Here is a 19,431-nt window from a genome sequence, read left to right as displayed (position 1 = left end):
TCTATCTATCTATCTATCTATCTATCTATCTATCTATCTATCTATCTATCTATCTATCTATCTATCTATCTATCTTGGTGTCTGCCTACAGTATTTATAATTGGAACATTTACAGACAGGAATGTGTATATATTAAGATGACTATATATGTGTGTGTGTGTGTGTGTGTGTAATTAAAGGTTAAAAAGCATATCAAAGGGCATCATGCATCTGTTAATCTATAATGCTGCAGCAACGTGCAAAAATTCCACTTTGACCTCCTAGTTAATCTGCATTCAGTCAGAGGCTCTTTTCCTGACAGATTTGCAGTGTGTGTGCGTGTCTTTCTCCCTTGTTTCTCTTTTGGCTTTTTCCCCACCGTACTGTATCTCTGACTCGCCGAGCATTGCAGAAGCAGTGTGGTTGCTAGAGCTGACAGACACCGGATCTGCTGCCTACAGGACGCGTGAAACGGATTCCATTTCTTAAATATTAATTTTCGCAGCCTGGCGGAATGTATCATTACAGGCAATGTACCTGGTAGGGGTGGGGGGTGGAGGGGGGGACGACACAACGGGACTATTCCATTTACAACCAAGAGAACGATTGAGGGGGGTAAAGGAAAGATGTGCTCGCCAAAGAAGCCACATTTTGGAAACAATACATTATTCAATTTAACATTTTTCCACCACAAAATGACCTTGTGGATACTTCTGCTCCTTTCTTTCATTCAATGGTAAGATCGATGCGTCATCTTTATTTTTTTTAATTATTATATATGATCCATATATATATATATATATATATATATATATATATATATATATATATATATATATATATATATATATATATATATATATATATATAAATATATATATTGTGTGTGTGTGTGTGTGTGTATATATATATATATATATATATATATATATATATATATATATATATATATAGATATATCTATATATATATATATATATATATGTATATATCTATATATATATATATCTATATATATATGAAGCAGATGTGAGGCTAAGTACAGTACATGAGGTTTGCAGTGCATGGTTTCACAAATCTGTTTTAATGGCTTTGTTCCGCAGTGCACTCATCCAGACTAATGCACGGTACATCTAAAAAAAATAGTGTGTGCAGATTTTCTGTTGATTCATTTATTGCACGTATCAAGGACTTTAATAAACATTAACCGGAGCACAGAAAAAAGAAAACATCTGCAAATAAAAATCTTGGGATGCATGCCTTTGCCCTAGTCTACCACATCATGGCTGTGTTGTTGGTTCTCTTTTTATTCTCCAATTTGCTTACTGTATCCATAAAGAATTAACAACACTAAATCATGCAAGCTTACTGGGTGAAACGTAAAAGAAAGATTCAGGACCACGGACACCCTATCTGTTTACACAGTAAGATTAGATAAGGAGTATATCAGTACCAGTTGTACAGCTAATTAAGTCACAGATAGACTTAATCCTAGATATTAGGGCTATCAGTTTACACATTTTAAAATAAAATTGCTAAAACGTATCAATATAGAATACTGTTGATATTTGCTTTTTGTTGTTGTTACCATTTCTATACCTTCCACACCTTTTCCTTCTGGCTGACTGCAGTGATTAAGATTATGCTGAAGCAGCCGTTCTAGTTAGAACTATGGAGTATGCATTTAACAGAATACTAGGATAGGACATAAAGTGCTATGGAGCTGTATTACACTACCAAGTCATTCATAAGCTGATCTCAGCATTCCTTTATTAATGCTGACTGTTTAAAATATATATTCTCATTAATGCTACATTCCACTCTCCATTCATGTTTATCTACAACAGTCTTCAAAAAGAGGGCGATTGATCAATATTCCTTCTCTGGCCAACCCCTAGTACACATGCTGCCATGTTGAAATTAACTATTACAAAAACGAGCACAGCATTTCCAGTGGATTTCCAGTGGTGGGTGTGTGTCCCTACACTCAGTTTGTTGATGTTTTATTTGCATTCCCAATGTTTTCAGATGAAGCCTATGGTAATAGATCTGCCATAATGGAGAATGACTAAGGAAATATGATGGATTTCTTTCAATGTGAAGTAGTGAAATATAAAGGTTTGGACAATCAGTGCATCAAACCTTGAACTGGGCAAGCACCCTGCATTAAATCCAGCTGTTTCATTAACACTTGTGTATTATTAACAGCTTACTTTTGTAGTGTGTGTTTTTAGACATGTGCATGTTTACTTGCTAAATGCAACATATAGATTAGAAGGATTTCCAGATAGTCTATTTATTCAATATCTTTGGAACTTAAATGCAATAACACTATACATTTGATAAACATATATGTGCTTGTTGCACAAGGGAACAAGGGACACAATTAAGATGGTCCCATTTAGCAAGTTGAATGGAGATCAACATGCAAGTCTTTGGTATCAATTATAAATGCTTTAAATAAGCTATAATGTAGAAATATGTATTTATCTCTCTCATGTTTAATGAGAATACCTACATCAAATATTATGTGTGAGAGAGAGAGAGAGAGAGAGAGAGAGAGAGAGAGAGAGAGAGAGAGAGAGAGAGAGAGAGAGAGAGAGAGAGAGAGAGAGAGAGAGAGAGAGAGAGAGAGAGAGAGAGAGAGAGAGAGAGAGAGAGAGAGAGAGAGAGAGAGAGAGAGAGAGAGAGATTTCACATGTACAGTATGTGCCCTACCCCTCTTCCATAGAGCAAATTAAGTAGTGAGAAGTATGGTGATTCCATACTTTTGGTTAGAGAGTCAACATGTTTTTCAGTTGTGATGGTAAATTTTATTGTGACTGATAAAACTTGGTTTACAATTACAGCAAAGGGTTTCATGCAATTTTCTAGATGATGAAGTAACTAAGCAGACTCACATGGCATTTGTAAAGTAATGTATTCATACCACAAATATGGCCTATTGGATAAGTATAGTTAATGGGATGACTACATACAGTAATTACATTTGCAAAGTATTTCAAACATAATATTTATTTACTGGAAATTTCACTTAATGTATGGCTGTAAAAATGGCAAACAATTATAATAATGTGCTTTCCTTATTACATATGTAGCACATGTATCCCCCCTCGGATCTCATCTAGGGACCTTTGTGGTAGAACTAAACATATTACCAGGTGTGGTCCAATACCTGTTAGGTTCACAGGAAGTCTGAGCCTCCGCTGCTGAGCCTGGGGGGTATCCTGGACCGATGCTCGTAGTGCCTCCACCTGTGCAGAATTCTAGGTGTAGAATAACCCCTGACACAGGACCCACATACAGTAATCAATACACACAAGTATAGGTAAAAAAGTTTACTTTATGCATAACCAATATATAACATTAATGTCACCCTGTAACACTAGGCCTTGCAGGGCCATAACCCCATAAGTCCCAAGAGTCCCACACCCACCAAAGTGTGAGACTGCGCTGCCCACTAATTTGAGTTGTTGGTTGGTGCACGTGTTGTGAAGAAGGTACCTTCTGGGTGTGTCCACACCCAGGCACGTAGATGCTGTACTTGGGGTCCACAGATCCAGAGGGGTGATCCGCGACAATTCTGCGGTGGTTGTCTCCCACGTGGAGTGATCCACCTTTACAATGTCTCTTACTGCTGATGGTGTAGAGGGTGATTCAGTCTGATCACCAAGGGCCAGGATACCAATGCTTCCTGACTGTATCCCTCACTTCTGCTAGTTCTACAGGGCCGGGTCCCTATCCTATGGGCCGGTCCCTACAGCAACCACAAGCTGAGGGGACAGGGTCTAGCTGGGTCCTAAGGGGGGATCTCTGGCCTAGTGCAGGAGCCACTTGCTCCCTACACATGCACACCCTACCCTAATTCTCTCCCAGCTCAGACTGACTAGCGTGGTCTGAGTCTGTGACATCTATATCCTGTGAGCAGGGATTCCTGGCAACCCTATTGGCTATTTGGCTGCGTGTGACCACCCCCGAGGCTCCTGGGATATGTAGTCCCAGCTCGGAGCATCTTCCTATTGGCTGCCACTTCGCACGTGCGACTTCCTGCGCAGGCACGCTGTGCCTGATGGAACTTGTAGTCCCTGCAAAATCTTCCTGATAAGGCCCGCCCTGCAGCTCCTCTCTGCGCATGCTCGAAGCTCACGCGCCAATCCCAACATGACCGCCGGACTGTCTGCACCTTTCAACGCATGCGCGACTACACTGCGCATGTGGGACCACATAGAAAATGGTGGCCCCTTGCTACAGATGCTGCCGGGAGCCCCCGGCGAGACGCTTGCCTCTGCAGCTCACTGACATGTAGCGGAGGTCCCCACCCCGCTAAACGGAGGTGAGGGGGGCCCAGAGGGAACCCTGCACCACATATACAGGTACAACAATTCATGCTTTCATCTAAATGTATTGCCTATCTATATACATGCATTTTTGCTTGGTGAAAGACTTTCATATATGAAATAATGGGGCAGCAGCAGGTACTAGTCAGTTACTAAACAAATAAGAAGTTACTAATATAATTACCTTTAAAATAGAAATAAAACAATCAGTTTCACATGGCCTTTAACATATAGCTACTGATCTTCAGATTCAGTAGACACACTATGATTTACTACTATTTTTTCATGGTGGGACTAGAAAAATGGAGGGACATTGTGTCAAAACCTGCCATCACCTTTGCAGAAAAAACTGTGACAAATCCACAGTGATATTTTGTAGGTTGACAAGGTATAGAGCACTGCTCTTTAAACAATTTCTTTAAGCTACAGCCACGGCCCCTTTTAACCTCCTACATACCCGTAAAAATGTGGGGATGTTCTCCATTTGTCACAGAGTTTCCCGTGCGTCAGCCGCATTGACCAGACAGCGCTAATGGCGCTTAACATTGAACGCGCCCGCGGCGCCCAAAACGTCCGAAAACAGCCCGCATCTGCCCGCAGGAAACGGCCGCAGGAGGTTAAAGGCGGCCGCCACTGTAAGGCAAGTACTCCTTGGAAGGCACTGCAATAATAGGTGTGAAGATCAGTGGCTTTAGTATTTGATTATCTCAGAAGTAAAGTTGCCCATTGGAGGCAAAACACTTGCGCTGTTTGAAGAAGTGCAATACATAATATTGCCCTGTTAAATTGGTTTGATTATTATGATTATTTATCGAATTCTCCTGGCTCCAAATGAGGGGAAATCCAGTGAAATAAAAGTGTACCAGATTTATCAAATATAAAAATGTCTTTGCTTCCAATAGTATTAATTATCTTTATTATGTCTTTTTATATTATATTATTTTGTCTATTGTGTTACTACTAAAGCTGTTTTTGCTTCAGTATTGCCGCTATAAATCCTTACATTTTGCCCAGTTAAAATATAGTGAGCAATTCCACTTAGCTCAGAAAAATATATACAGGTGGTCCTCGGTTATCCAACGAAATCCACCACAAATCTCCATCGGATGGTGGACCGTCGTATTGCGGATCCAATGCTAATCCGCCACGGTGAGCGTCAGATAATCTATTCTGACGTTGAATAATGCGTTCAGCGGAATGCATTATCAGACGTCTGATTATCCATTCAATAGACTGACAGATAGCGATGACCACCAGTACTTTATAAATAGCTTCGTAATGTAACTAGGTTCTGTAAAAAAAAAAAGTTAAGTAAAAATGTAACTTTCTTGATTTATTTTTTTATATAAATAAGCAGTTTTTTTTTAGCAATGAGTCTGCAAGGCAAACTGCATGTAAGTTCCACAACCATTGGGCCATTAGGCCATTCCCAGGACATACTTGAAAATGATAGGTAATTCTCAATGTATTTCTTCCTGGTAAAACATTTTATTAATAAATAAAAAAATATATATTTGCTCTCATGCTCCCCATTTCACATCCTCACATAAAATATCCAACATTCAGAACCTCTTATAGCCTTTCTTTACACATAAACTTCATTCAGCAGTTCAGAATCTCCAAAATATGGAGCACAATAACAAAAGACAACTGAAAAAAGGCACAAAATAATGGAAGCACACAAAAAAACATACTGTGCACACACAATACATCAGAAAGGCAGCTTTGTGTCAAGCTTCTTCTCAACACCATGCTGCTTCCTATTCTTCACAGCGTCCTCTAGGCTTTATGGCACCATAAAGTCCCTTAATTTCTGATTGGTGCTCATATTGGTTACTGCCAAAATAAGGACATCTGGTGTGGCAGGGTGTTTGTTAAACCCATGACCTGTATGAACGAATAAACAGCAGTAAACAAAGCTGATGATTTACATGATTATTGACACTGAAGTGGGTTGTGACAAACAAAACTTGAAATAACCTGCCTTAAAGGCTGGGTCTTACAGAAGCCCCATATTCCTGCTCAGACTGAAAACAAATATAATGTGATATTTTTATTAATATCCATTTGTATTAATCATTACCCTTTTTTTCTGAACATTGGGTGCATGAGAGAGAAGAGAAGGGAGACACAGGGCAGTGGGTGCCGGAGAGAGGAACAGTGGCTGCAGATGACAGAGAGAGGAACAGTGGGTGCAGGAGGCTCAGTTACAGGGGAAGTGGGTGCAGAAAGCAGAGACAAAGAGGCAGTTGGTGCAAAAAACAGAGACAATGTGGCCATTGGTGCACGAGGCAGAGAGAGAGATAGAGATTGAGGGGAAGTGGGTGCAGGAGGCTGAGAGAGAGGGAACAGCGAGTGCAGGAACAATAGAGAGAGAGGGAACAGGGGATGCAGGGATAAGAGAGAGAACAACAGTGGGTACAGGAAGGAGAGTGAAAGGAACAGTGTGTGCAGGATGGAGAGAGCTGGCCAGTGGGTGCAGTAGGAAGAGAGGGCCAGTGGGTGCAGGAGGCAGAGAGAGAGAGGGGGGGCTGTGGGTGCAGGATGGAGCGAGAGTGAGAGGGAAGGAGAGATAAGGGCAGTGGATACAGTGGGAGAGAGGAACATGGGATGCAGGTCCTTCTAGCTAAAGATTACAGCTCTAGGGGCTACTTCAATGATTGGCTATTGCATGTCACCTCCTACTTCTGAGGATTTTCACTCAAAGGATGATTCCAGGCCATTATCTTTTCCAGCATTATATCAGGAGCTCGACTACAACTCCCAGAAGCCCTTGCACAGGTGGGATGGAAATGGGAGCAAAGTGGGCAGAGGCAGCATCTGTGCTACCAGGAGCTTTAGTGCAGGGCCTCTGAAAGCACAGGGCCCTGCGAAAGGGCACAGGTACGCACCTGACAAAATTTGGGTCTGTAGTGCTCAATAAAGTTACTAGACCATATGCGGAGTTACGAATGAATACTGTTATTAATTTTTAGTACTGTTTAGTAAATCTGGACCTATATATAAATTATACCATACACAACTATTTGCATCAAACAGACATTTAGCAGTTTATTTTATCAAAGACTCCAGGCTGCAAAGTGGAGCAAAAATAAACACCAAATTAATCAAGGTAAAACACTCCATTTAAATTATGTATGATAAATCTTGTGCAATATGTGTTACCAGTGTTCCTGCAGTTTAGCAGACTTTGAAAAATGACCCTCATGGGGTCTACGCATACGTAGCGTGGTTTATATCCTCATACTGTATATGCAGTCAATCTAGGAGTCCCCTAATAGCTTCTCGTCTCAAGCCCTGAATGGGGAAAACTACAGAACCATTGACGAGAGAGAATGGAAGAACAATATACCAATCCTCATAGAACCATGCTGCAGTAAAAAAATAATTAAACTAGTGTTAGTAAATATAATTTATTAGTGCAAAATTATTTATAATAGTCATACTGTGAAAATAATAAATTTTGCTAAGCCTTATATTGAAACATTCATGCTACTCTATGTCAAACTTGTGGTTGGTACATAATTTAATTCTGCTAACAATATAAACAGACTTTTTAGGGATTACGTAAAATTCAGTTTGGCAGACAATTGTCAGTACTTTTATTTTGGCACAAAGAAGCAATTTTTTTTTAGTAAATACAGCTCAACCCCCTTATAACGCTGTGCTTGGGGTCCAAAGAATCACATCGCGTTATAAGCGGATCCCGTTAGAAATATGCATTGTAAAATAAAGTATTTAAGACACCAATAATCGTGTTGTAAAGTATTCATAAATACAAAAATTGGGAGCCACCTTTGCATCGCGTTATAAGCGGATCCACGTTGTAACGGGGTTGAGATGTACCATTAACAGCTGTGTGCCAAAATATTTGAGTAAACCATTTTTGATGCTTAAAGCACATATCGAGAATGTTCTTTTTAGTAAATAGGTGCACACAAGCGCACTAACCTTCCAGATTATGGTGCATTCGTTTAATGACAAAAATGCCATTTGTGATTATTAGTGCATAGGCCCACATTCTTTTTTTTAAACAACTTTGATCATTTACAGTAGACAAGGTTTAGGCCAGCTCAGACTTGGTTTAACCGATGAATAAAAATAAACACTCCAATACATATACTCTATAACTCTTTTACTTAACACCGGCTCTTGCTCTTTGCACCAATTTGCTCACTGATTCAACAGGGCAAAATGTATGTAAGGTAACATGAAAATGTCAAGAAAAAAGTAGCGATTTTTAAATGTTTCCCTGAAGATATAGTCTGGAAGTTTTATAAATAGCTTTGTTTTATAAATAGCTATACATGTAATCCAAATCATAGTTAAACATGTATTTCCTATGATAACTGAAATAATACTCTTTACATGTATTAATATGATTCAAATTATATCATTAAACTGAGCATTAACCAGGGTGCTTGATCTCATGGTATGAAAAACAGTAGAACAGTACAACATCAGACTTTTTCAAGAAAACTCCTTAAACAAACTGGATAGACTTAAAATTTGTCAGAAATTGCCATTCTGTCTGTAAAGAAGTAGACAGTGAAGAAAGAAAAATCCGGAGCAACAACGAAACCGATAGCTTCAAAAATCAAATGGCAGCCAGGTTAGTGGAAAAATATAAAAATTGCTTTATTTGGACATACAGAGGATGGCAGTCTCCAAGAAAAGCCTCCCACGCGTTTTACACCTAAGTGCCAGACTAACCTGGGTGCCATTTGATTTTTGATGCTATCGGTTTTGTTGTTGCCTTGGATTTTTCTTTCTTCATTGTCTACTCCAATACTGCAGTCCAGGAGGCACCCAATCTAGGGGGTTGCGGTAGATCCTTACCGCTATCACAAGTGAGACAACGCACATACTATTGCTACGGCCATCATTAGCACTACTGAATTGGAGGTTCATGCAGGAGGTAAGACTGCTTCATCCATGACCTGACCCAAAGTGCTAGAGGCACGGACTCTGGATCATAGATCCCTGCATGACATGCAAGTACCTAAGATAAGACTGTTTGCCAGCTCACTCCTGAGTGCACAACAGTAGACACTTAGTGTCTGTAGAAAAGCATTCATTTTAGTCACAATTATTTAGCAAATTTGCATTTTTTGTGAAAAAAATGGAAGGCTTATTTCTACTATGGTGTATATCAATGAGAAAAGAAAACCTGTCACTATGACATTTTAGCGGAACAGCAATATAAAAATGAAGGTGCATAACCCACAAGCCCAAGAATTAAGCAGCCCATATACACACACACAAACCATATAAATATGCATGTTCACCAGACATGCCACACAAAGAAATGTACACCAAATATGTATATGTACAATACACACAAATAAAGTTTATTGGGATCACACACACCCCATACATGCACCAGACTGACACTCACCATAAACATGCACCCGATTTACCAATACATATTTCATACGTTCACCAAAGTAACCCCCCACATCTAATACTGAACATACACCAAATTACCCCGCCCCACAAACCTAGACATAGACAAAATTACGCCCCACACACATCATAATTCATATACCAAATTACCCCCACAAACACCCCTTACATGCAACAAATGAAAACCTCCATGACCCATGTATACATTAACACAACCCCCCACATCCCATAAATAAATTATAGTAACCTAAACACTACATACATACACCAACGTATGTATCTCCCCCCCCCACAATCTATACATACAGCAAAGTAACCCCCAACACTCACCAGAGTCACAGACACACACAATATATATTCTGTAAATCTTGTCTGACCTGAATCATAGAGTAGCAGCAAGACTTGGTGAAGAGCGCCCATGGAATGTGCAGCTGGTACCAACTGCAGCGGTCTTTCAGTGACACAGTACAGCACTGCAGGGGAGGGGCTGGAGGGTTCCTGTCTACATCTCCTTCCTGCTACTGGCCCATATTTATGCAATATCACTGGCCCGGGGGAAAATTTCCTCTGAGTTTGGGACACAAAGGGGTAAATTTAGAGTTGGCTAATGACAGTGAAGTCGTAGCATAAAGTGCCCAAATGGCTGATTTGCGACTTGTAAAAATATGACCTAAATTTACAGATGGACAAAAATAGTCACGTAAAATACAGTTTGCGTAGGGGTATGTTAATATAATAACTCGAAAGGCAGAGTGGAGGCATGTCTATTTTTAACTTATTTACATAAGCTCAACATGGGCATACATACAATAAATACTGTAGCATCTTGTATTAGCATCCAATTTGGAGAAGGATTAAGGACTGTTCTTAATTTAAGACCCTTTCTTTTATATAATGAATTATGCACTTTACGTATCAGGTGCTAATTAGACTACACTTTAAGAACCCAGTATGTGCTAGGTACATGGCTGCTAATGCTGCTTTATTGATGCGCAGACACAAGGTGGCAATGCTTAATATTCTTCAGAATAGACCAAGAATCCAGAGAAGGGAAATCAAATATTAATTATTATTGTATTTGATCAAGTTTTCCTCTGTTAAATTTGAGTTTTCCTTTTCTCTATGCCTGCATGTTTCCTTGGTCATTGTTTTGCTGGGCTTCCTTCCGCTAGGCTCAGTTATTGCATACTGAGATCAGACCCCCAAAAGTAAAAAAAATTAAGGGTGTGTGCTGTTTCAAATAAGCACAAATGTTACACATACTGTACATACATAAAAAAAAAATATGCAGAGCTAATGGTGTTAATTGAAGACCTTGTTATCAAATTTTAAGACCATCTGCTAACAAGACTGTAGTGCCCAACTCTAAATGTGTCCTATTTCCAGAAATAGCAATGGTGTAGCAGTATTTTTATAGTTACATTTAAACTCCAAATCAAGTCCCTATAGTATTATACACGGGATGTACTGTATCAGACTTTTTTTAATAGGATTAAAAAATTCCTTCAGAACTGGAGTGACGTACAGGAAAACTTTACAGCTCATAATTTACAGTGTACTTTCAATTTAGGAAATCTGACTTATAAGATGCGTACAGCACAGATGACATGGTCACAACTATTAAAACAAATAAACAAATGAAATATATATTTGTTTTCTGGAAATATGAGTGAGGAAAACAAAATGATAGAACATTCCTCAGTATAGTTACATAGTTACATAGCAGATGAGGTTGGAAAAAGACATATGTCCATCAAGTTCAACCTTTGCAAAATTTAGATGACAAATACTTATCCTATATTTGTATTTACAGAATTCTGATGCAGAGGAAGGCAAACAAAAATCCCCAGTGAAACATCATCCAATGCTGTCTCATATGGGGGAAAAAAATTCCTTCCTGACACCAAATATTGGCAAACAGAATACTCCCTGGATCAACATCCTTCCCATGTTTACTTATTTGGTAAATCCCTGTATATCTTTCCTTTCTAAAAAGATGTCCAACCTTTTTTGAAAATATATTTTGTATCTGCCATCACAGTCTCCATGGGTAATAAATTCCACATTTTAACTGAAGTTACTATAAAGAACCCTTTCCTTTTGTTACTGGGGAGATCGCCTTTCCTCAAACCTTAAAGGATGACCCTGTGTCGTTTGTACTGCCCTTGGGATGAACAGTTATTTTCAAAGCTCCTGGTTTTGTCCCTGAATATATTTGCATACAGTTATCATATCCCCTCTTAGACGCCTCTTTTCTAATGTAAACAAATCAAAATGAGCTAGCCTCTCCTCATAAATTAGATTATCCATCTACTTTATTAATTTGGTGGCTCTACTCTGCACTTTTCTACTTCCATAAACATTGAATGTAGCAAGTGTCTGTGGAGTTTCAGATCATGAATGTAGTCTGTTTGAAAAAACATATTATTTGTGCCATAATAATAAAAGCTGTATAAAGAGAAATCGACATACTGTATTACCATTAAAGACCGATACCATCTTCTATATTTTACAATGGTATCAGAATAATGTCTCAACTAAGAAAAAGGCAGAATTGTTTTTTGTATTTCTGTCCATAAATTATGTTAAGTAATAATGGATAATGGAATGGGAAGCTCTATACTAGAGTGGTAATGAGTCAGGGAGCACCAGATAAAATAGGTTTTGGGGACAACTAACCAATATTCCATTTGATTGGTGAGGTTTTATAGCAGGTAAGTATTAAGAATTAGTGAATCTCTTACAGTTCAGTTTGAAAAACATTTATCATTCCCCCCCCCCCTCCCCAATGTTCACGTTTTCTTTGATTTCTTTGCTCTAACATTCTCATATATTGACCATAAACCCAACATTTGCCCTAGTATGTGGAATGCTGCAGCTTTCACTAAAATTATGCAAATATACACATACAGTATATACATTATTCTGGTCAGCAACCAAATGTTAAGAGGGCAGTGTTTTTTTCTGACATACAGTATGTTTAATGCAAAATGAGCTGCAAATGCTTAGGTAAATAATTGCAAATGTTGATGACTGCACATTTTTCACAAAGAGAAAAAGTACAACAGTTGCCAGTTTCTTGAATTCGTGAGGAGAGATTGGCGCATCTCGAATTAGTATGCAAAATTAAACAGTTTTGATACTGTATATCCAAGATCAAAAAAGAAAAAAGGAGAATAATAGAGTAGAGTAGAGAAATAAAAACTTTAGTTGGTTGAAATGGCTAATACATTTGAAACTAAATAACAGAGTTCACAAAATAGCTGTACTTAATGATGGTCAATACTAACACAATGGAAGCTTTTTAATCATTTATAAAGCTATTACTGTGCATTATATGGTGGATTCCTTTCCTCTCTATTAAGGTAAGAAGGTATATCTGCCACTTAATGTGTCTGTCTATAATGTTTGGACAGCAGTTGCTCATAATTTGATATTCTGCTTTTATAAACAATTATGTTTGACATAAACAGCCACGTGTAGCGTTTTTGTAAGTGCTCTGAGAATTTGTTACAGTATATTTAAAACTATAATGCACATGCATTATTATCAGATGATTTATTGATATTCCTAAAATGCACACAAAAAAACCTCAGATCCCTCCCTATAATACATCCGTTAGGAGGATTTGTGTGATAAATTCTCCTCTATAGACCTTGGGCATAGATTACAGCTTGCATCTTGCATTCTCTTTACACACTCTCTCTAGGTTACCTAATCACATCTTTGGGTTTAAATATCACCTCTATGCAGACGACACACACATTTACCTTTCCACCCCTGACCTTACACCTGCTATACAGACCAAAGTTTCTGAATGCCTCTCTGGAATATCATCCTGGATGGCCATCCGCCGACTGAAACTTAACATGGCAAAAACAGAGCTCCTTATACATCCTCCCAAACCTGGCCCTACTACCTCCTTCCACATTACTGTTGAAAATACGATAATTCACCCAGTAGCCCAAGCACGCTGCCTAGGGGTCACACTCGACTCCTCTCTCACATTCGTCCCTCACATTCAAAACATATCTAAAACCTGTCGCTTTTTCCTCCGCAATATAACAAAGATACGCCCTTTCCTCTGTTGCTCAACTGCTAAAACTCTGACTCAGGCCCTCATTCTCTCCCGTCTCGATTACTGCAACCTCCTGCTGTCTGGCCTTCCTGCCTCTCACCTGTCTCCCCTACAGTCCATCCTAAACGCTGCTGCCAGAATCACTCTACTCTTTCCTAAATCTGTCTCCGCGTCTCCCCTCCTGAAATCCCTCTCCTGTCTTCTGATCAAATCCTGCATCTCACACTCAATTCTCCTCCTCACTTGTAAAGCTTTAATTTCACAATAATATCATTAACTTCAATGGAGCTACAACATGTGAAACTGCTACCATGGTTTAATGACTACTCAGTTAGATACATGTACGAGAATTATCCTCCACAATTGCATTATTTTATTAAGTACACTCTAGAGAATACTATATGGGGAACATGATATATGCCTTTTAATTTGGTGCACATCAAGCAGAAAAGTCATGGGACACTCCTTCCTCAACCCATGAGCCACTAGCAGGCTATTGTTGATTTTTTAGTTCACAATCCATTTTAGCCCTTTATTCTAGCAAAAACCTTTGTACCTGATACTGTATGCTTATTTGCAGCCTATGCTGAGCAGTGCAGTGATAACAAGATGTGCATTTAACGTCTAATAGCTACATAAAAATACTGAGGCAGCGATAAGACTGGAAGTAAACCCATTACCAGTTGTGCATTAGCTAGTATGAAGGGTCCAGTTGGGACACAAGATGTTGCATTGTAACATGCTCATTATTCTGCATGAATAGTAAATGAGAAGTATAATTAGCCACTGAACTCATATGCAATTTTGTGTGTATACAATTGGTGGACTACCACACCTTTTAGTTTTTTCATTCTTATTCAATATCAAATTCATACACTTTTTATTGTGCATCTACTGTATACACTGCCCTCACCAAAGGAAAAAAACACACCATCAAATTACTCAAAACTACTGTCTTCTTTGTGCATTTTATTTTATTTATTTTAATGTTTATATATAACATCTAAATAAATTTCTTTGAACTGTAGCACAACTAATCCTTCATCCATGTGCATTTTATTTTATTTATTTTAATGTTTATATATAACAACTAAATGTAATTTCTTTGAACTGCAGCACAACTAATCCTTCATCCCTCCCCAACGCACACACAAACTCTTTTCGACAGACACCTCTACAGAGTCATTCATTTTCTGAAGTTAGTCATTGTGTTTTTAATCCTTCCCTAGCCGAGCGTCAATCGCCTCACTGCGCCTGCGTGTACTCTAAGCCTCTTTGAGATGGGAGCTAGCTGCTTACTGCGCATGAGTCACCCAACCCCGCCCCCTCTCCACAGAGTCATTCGACAGACACCTCCACAGAGTCATTCATTTTCTGAAGTTAGTCATTGTGTTTTTAATCCATCCCTAGCTGAGCGTCAATCGCCTCACTGCGCCTGCGTGTACTTTAAGCCTCTTTGAGAAGGGAGCTAGTTGCTTACTTTGCATGAGTCACCCAACCCCCCCCCCCCTCTCCACAGATTCAATCAACAGACACCTCCACAGAGTCATTCATTTTCTGAAGTTAGTCATTGTGTTTTTAATCCGTCCCTAGCCGAGCGTCAATCGCCTCACTGCGCCTGCGTGTACTCTAAGCCTCTTTGAGATGGGAGCTAGCTGATTACTGCACATGACTCACCCAACATCCCCCCAACCCTTTTAGGCTTTGTTTATGGTAACGCTTTGGATAATCCCTTCTCGAATTTGAAATGAAAATCTGATTTGCATAGCATTGTGAGAATTGAGAGTAAAAAATACATTAACTGATTCAAATTGTTTTGTCATACATTCTTATACTGTAGGGGTGTGGGGGGGGTGTGGTTGTTGTCAATAATTATGATTACCAGGAATGTGATTAAATATTTATTTTATTTCATCAGGAACAAAAAAATACAAATATAAAAATAATCATGAATAATACATAATGCAGTCTTTATTAAGTTCTTCTGGCAGATTGAAATTGGATAAACATTTAGAAAACATTTGTAAAACATGGAGAAACATGAATTATGCACTTTTATAAGAATATTATGTAATAATATATATACGCTATAATGTATAATATATGTATACTGTATATGTATATATATATATATATATATATATATATATATATATATATATATATATATATATACAGTATACTGTACATAGTAATATTATTTTTCCCATCGTTATCTTGTTCCTCATTCCGTGTACAGTACAGTAGTTCATTGAGAGAGGAGAGGTTTTGTGTACATCAATACTGCTGTTTATATACTGTACATTTGACTGTACAAACAGATTAGACGACACAACACCCCACGTCCCCCCAGGCCATCCTTTTTTCCTGAAACGACAAGAATACAAAAAATTAGTGCAGTTACTGTATGTGCGTACTGTATTATGGCATTGTGTGATATGTAGTACTACTTTAGATGGCTGGTGCTGCTTTCTCTGAAAAGAAAAAAAATGACCAGTTAGTAGGCAGTTACTGTACTACTGTCAAACTAGTCTACTGTATACTGGAACTACTGTATACTCTGACTACTGTTAAATACTACTGTATGTAACCTGATGGCTGGTGCTGCTCTCTCTGTAAAGAAAAAACTGTAACTACTGTACTGTATACTCTGACTATTGGGAACGAAAAAACCTGTGCCATACTTACCTGTACTTACAATACTACTGCATAGTACTACTTTCCTGATGCTTGCCCATTACGCGCGATCACAATGGGCAACACAGTCGCAATATGGTCTATATATTTATTGCAGCGTTCCACGGTGAGTACATCGTTCCAAAAACTCATTATGCCTTTCAACAACTCGTCCTTTTTGGAGGGTTTCGCCACTTTCCGGATATGGTCCTTCTGCTGATGCCAGACCATTTCGATCGGATTGAAGTCTGGCGATCTGTCATTGAAAAAAAGGACAATTAGTTTAAGAGATACAGTACACAGTAAAAACAGTGGGGAAAAAAATGAGACACGGTCTACTGCACTTACTCCGCTGGCGTCTTCACCCGGATACCGCGCTCAAGGTTATGCGCTGTTGACGCGGTGTGCTTCGGATCGTTGTCCTGGTAGAAGCGGTGACCATTCGGGAACTCGCGTGTGATGTATTGCACTATCTCAGGGACAATGTTGTCTTGGAAGAAAGCTTTATTATTATTCCTATAGCACGAAAAGAAAAGTGCTCAAAAAACTGCACAATAGTACAGTACAGTGCATACAGTACGTTTACACTAGTAAAGTACAGTGCATAACCATTATATTTGATATATTTTACCTTCAAAGATGACAATGCATCCAGGTCCACGCCTAGAGATGGCAACCCACAAATGCAGCTTCACGGGGTGTTTTGGCCGCGGCTTCAAAGATATGCGGCCTTTTTTGTGGAATGCAAAGCTTGCAAATTTCTCCAGCGACACAGTAGACTCATCAGTGAAGATGCAATCCTGGAAAATCTCCCCACTGTCGATCCATGCCTGGGCCTGGACCACTCTTTTGATTTTGTTTGCGTCCCGTATTATGGGGTACGCTCTGTAATGACAAGGAATAAATAATTTTAGCGGTACAGTACAGTTTCCTAAACAACACTTTTACATCCTGTACTGTCCAGTACTAACCCCACACGTCCATATTTCCATCCAATGCTGCGTCTCATCTTCTTTATGCTGGTCTCGGATACAGCGAGATTGTGATTTTCCTGCAGAGTGTATTTGACCCTTAATGTACTCCTCTCATCATTCTTCTCACTTATTTTGTCCACCAGAAGAGTTGTCTCCCTACAATGTAAAAAAATTAGAGACAGTAGATAAAGAGGATACACTATATTGTTCTATTAATACAGTATGCAGCAATATAAAACTGCTGAAATATAAATATACAAAATATATATACTGTTTTAATATAAATATAAATATACAAAATATATACACTGATGTAATATAAATATAAATATACAAAATATATACACTGTGGTAATATAAATATAAATATACAAAATATATATACTGTTGTAATATAAATATAAATATACGAAATATATACACTGTTGAAATATAAATATACAAAACATATATACCATTGTAATATAAAACAAAAATATTAGATACAGTACTGTAGATGTACAGTACATTTTTGGATCAAAAATTGTTATCAAAGTTTTATAAATATAAATATACAAAATATATATACTGTTGTAATATAAATCAACAGAAATAACAAAAATATTAGATTTAAATTAAAATTAAATTTTTTTTAAGTTTTATAAATATCTTACGCGTTAGTTACCCTTGGTGCCCTTTTGCGGTCTCTGTTTTTTCCTTGTGCATGATAGCTCACGGTGGTTGCTGGCACAACGATGCCAGAAGTAGCTAACCAGCGTTGGATAGCAGCAATTCGGTGTCCGCTCGTGTACATGTCCTTAATTCGCATGCTGAGCTCCTTGGAAATCTTTTTAACAACCATTGCTATGAGTAGAAAGAAATACAAACACAAGAATTTATATTCGATGTTTAGTCGATGTGTATTCAATGTGCAGTGAATCCACAAAATGGATGGTGTATTTATACGGTAATGACTCACATTAGAGTACGCCCACTTTCAACACCTGTACCTGGTCGCCATGCATAAAAGGTTACACACTTTGCATAGCCCATCACTCGATGATCTTTATCTGAACTTGCCGTTGTCCAGATACTGCATTGTGCCACCTGCTTCCATGGAGCAACCCCGATTCTATGGACGCAGGAACCCACTCGCTTCTGCCGTGCCTGTCAAGCAGAAAAAGCGAAAGGAGGTTGCCGTTTCCATGCCAAGGCAAAAGCGACAGTCTAAGGCCAATAAAGAAAACCTTCTGCTGACCCCAAAGGCTAAGGGTTTTCATAGATGTCAGCCTTATTATGTCAAGAAGATATACGGTGATGTACTCTCGATGCAAAACGATTGGCAGCCAACCCATCGAACCCGCAGACCACTTCCTCACATACGCTTCGACGACTCTGCCGCCGCTGTCCCGGAAATCTTCAGCCCGTCTTCTCCACCCCTCATCCTTGATGCTGCCGCCACCCTCACGGAAACCCACAGGCCATCTTCTCCAGTTCTATCCGACGACGCTGCCTCTGAAATCCACGGGTCACTTTCTCCTTTGCTCTTAGACGACTCTGCTTCTCGCCCGGAAATCCAAAGGTCACTTTCTCCATCCCTCTTCAACGACGCTGCCGCTTCTCCTCTACCGGATATCCACAGGTCACCTCCTCCACTCTTTTCGATGTCGCTGCCGCTTCTCTCCATGGAACCCCCATCTCATCCTTCGTTGCACCCATCCACCCAGATATTCACACGCCATGCACAAGAAGCAGCTCGTTAGACCGGATGTTGAATGGGATAACTGTGGATCTCTCTGGGAATTCTATTGTGCTAGCAAAGATAGATCTGCTTCTGGAGACAATGCTAAATGTGGAGCAACGGATGCTACAAATGGATCAACGGATGGATCGACGGATGGAGAAGATAGAGGCTGACATAGCGGGCATACATTATTTGCTCAGTGTTAATGCCACTGTTTCCCCGACGCTGGAGCAGGGTGGTGACATGGATGTGATGAAT

At 39.0% G+C, this 19,431-nt stretch overlaps 1 protein-coding gene across 4 annotated transcripts in view; it reads left to right on the top strand.

Annotated features, from left to right (window-relative positions):
- Positions 1-279: 279 nt before the first annotated feature.
- The window catches only part of GABRG2 (gamma-aminobutyric acid type A receptor subunit gamma2), a 297,737-nt gene continuing 278,585 nt past the window's right edge, over positions 280-19,431 (top strand). For all 4 annotated transcript variants that reach the window (XM_075601921.1, XM_075601920.1, XM_075601923.1 and 1 more), the window contains exon 1: positions 280-715. In XM_075601921.1, coding sequence (XP_075458036.1) covers positions 606-715 — 110 coding nt within the window. In that variant the 5' untranslated portion in view covers positions 280-605. The remainder of the gene's footprint in view (positions 716-19,431) is intronic.

This window comes from Ascaphus truei, chromosome 5 (assembly GCF_040206685.1).
Source record: "Ascaphus truei isolate aAscTru1 chromosome 5, aAscTru1.hap1, whole genome shotgun sequence".
Taxonomy (NCBI): Eukaryota; Metazoa; Chordata; class Amphibia; order Anura; family Ascaphidae; genus Ascaphus; species Ascaphus truei.
Note: the sequence above shows the minus strand (reverse complement) of the source record. Positions and strands in the feature narration are given on the sequence as shown.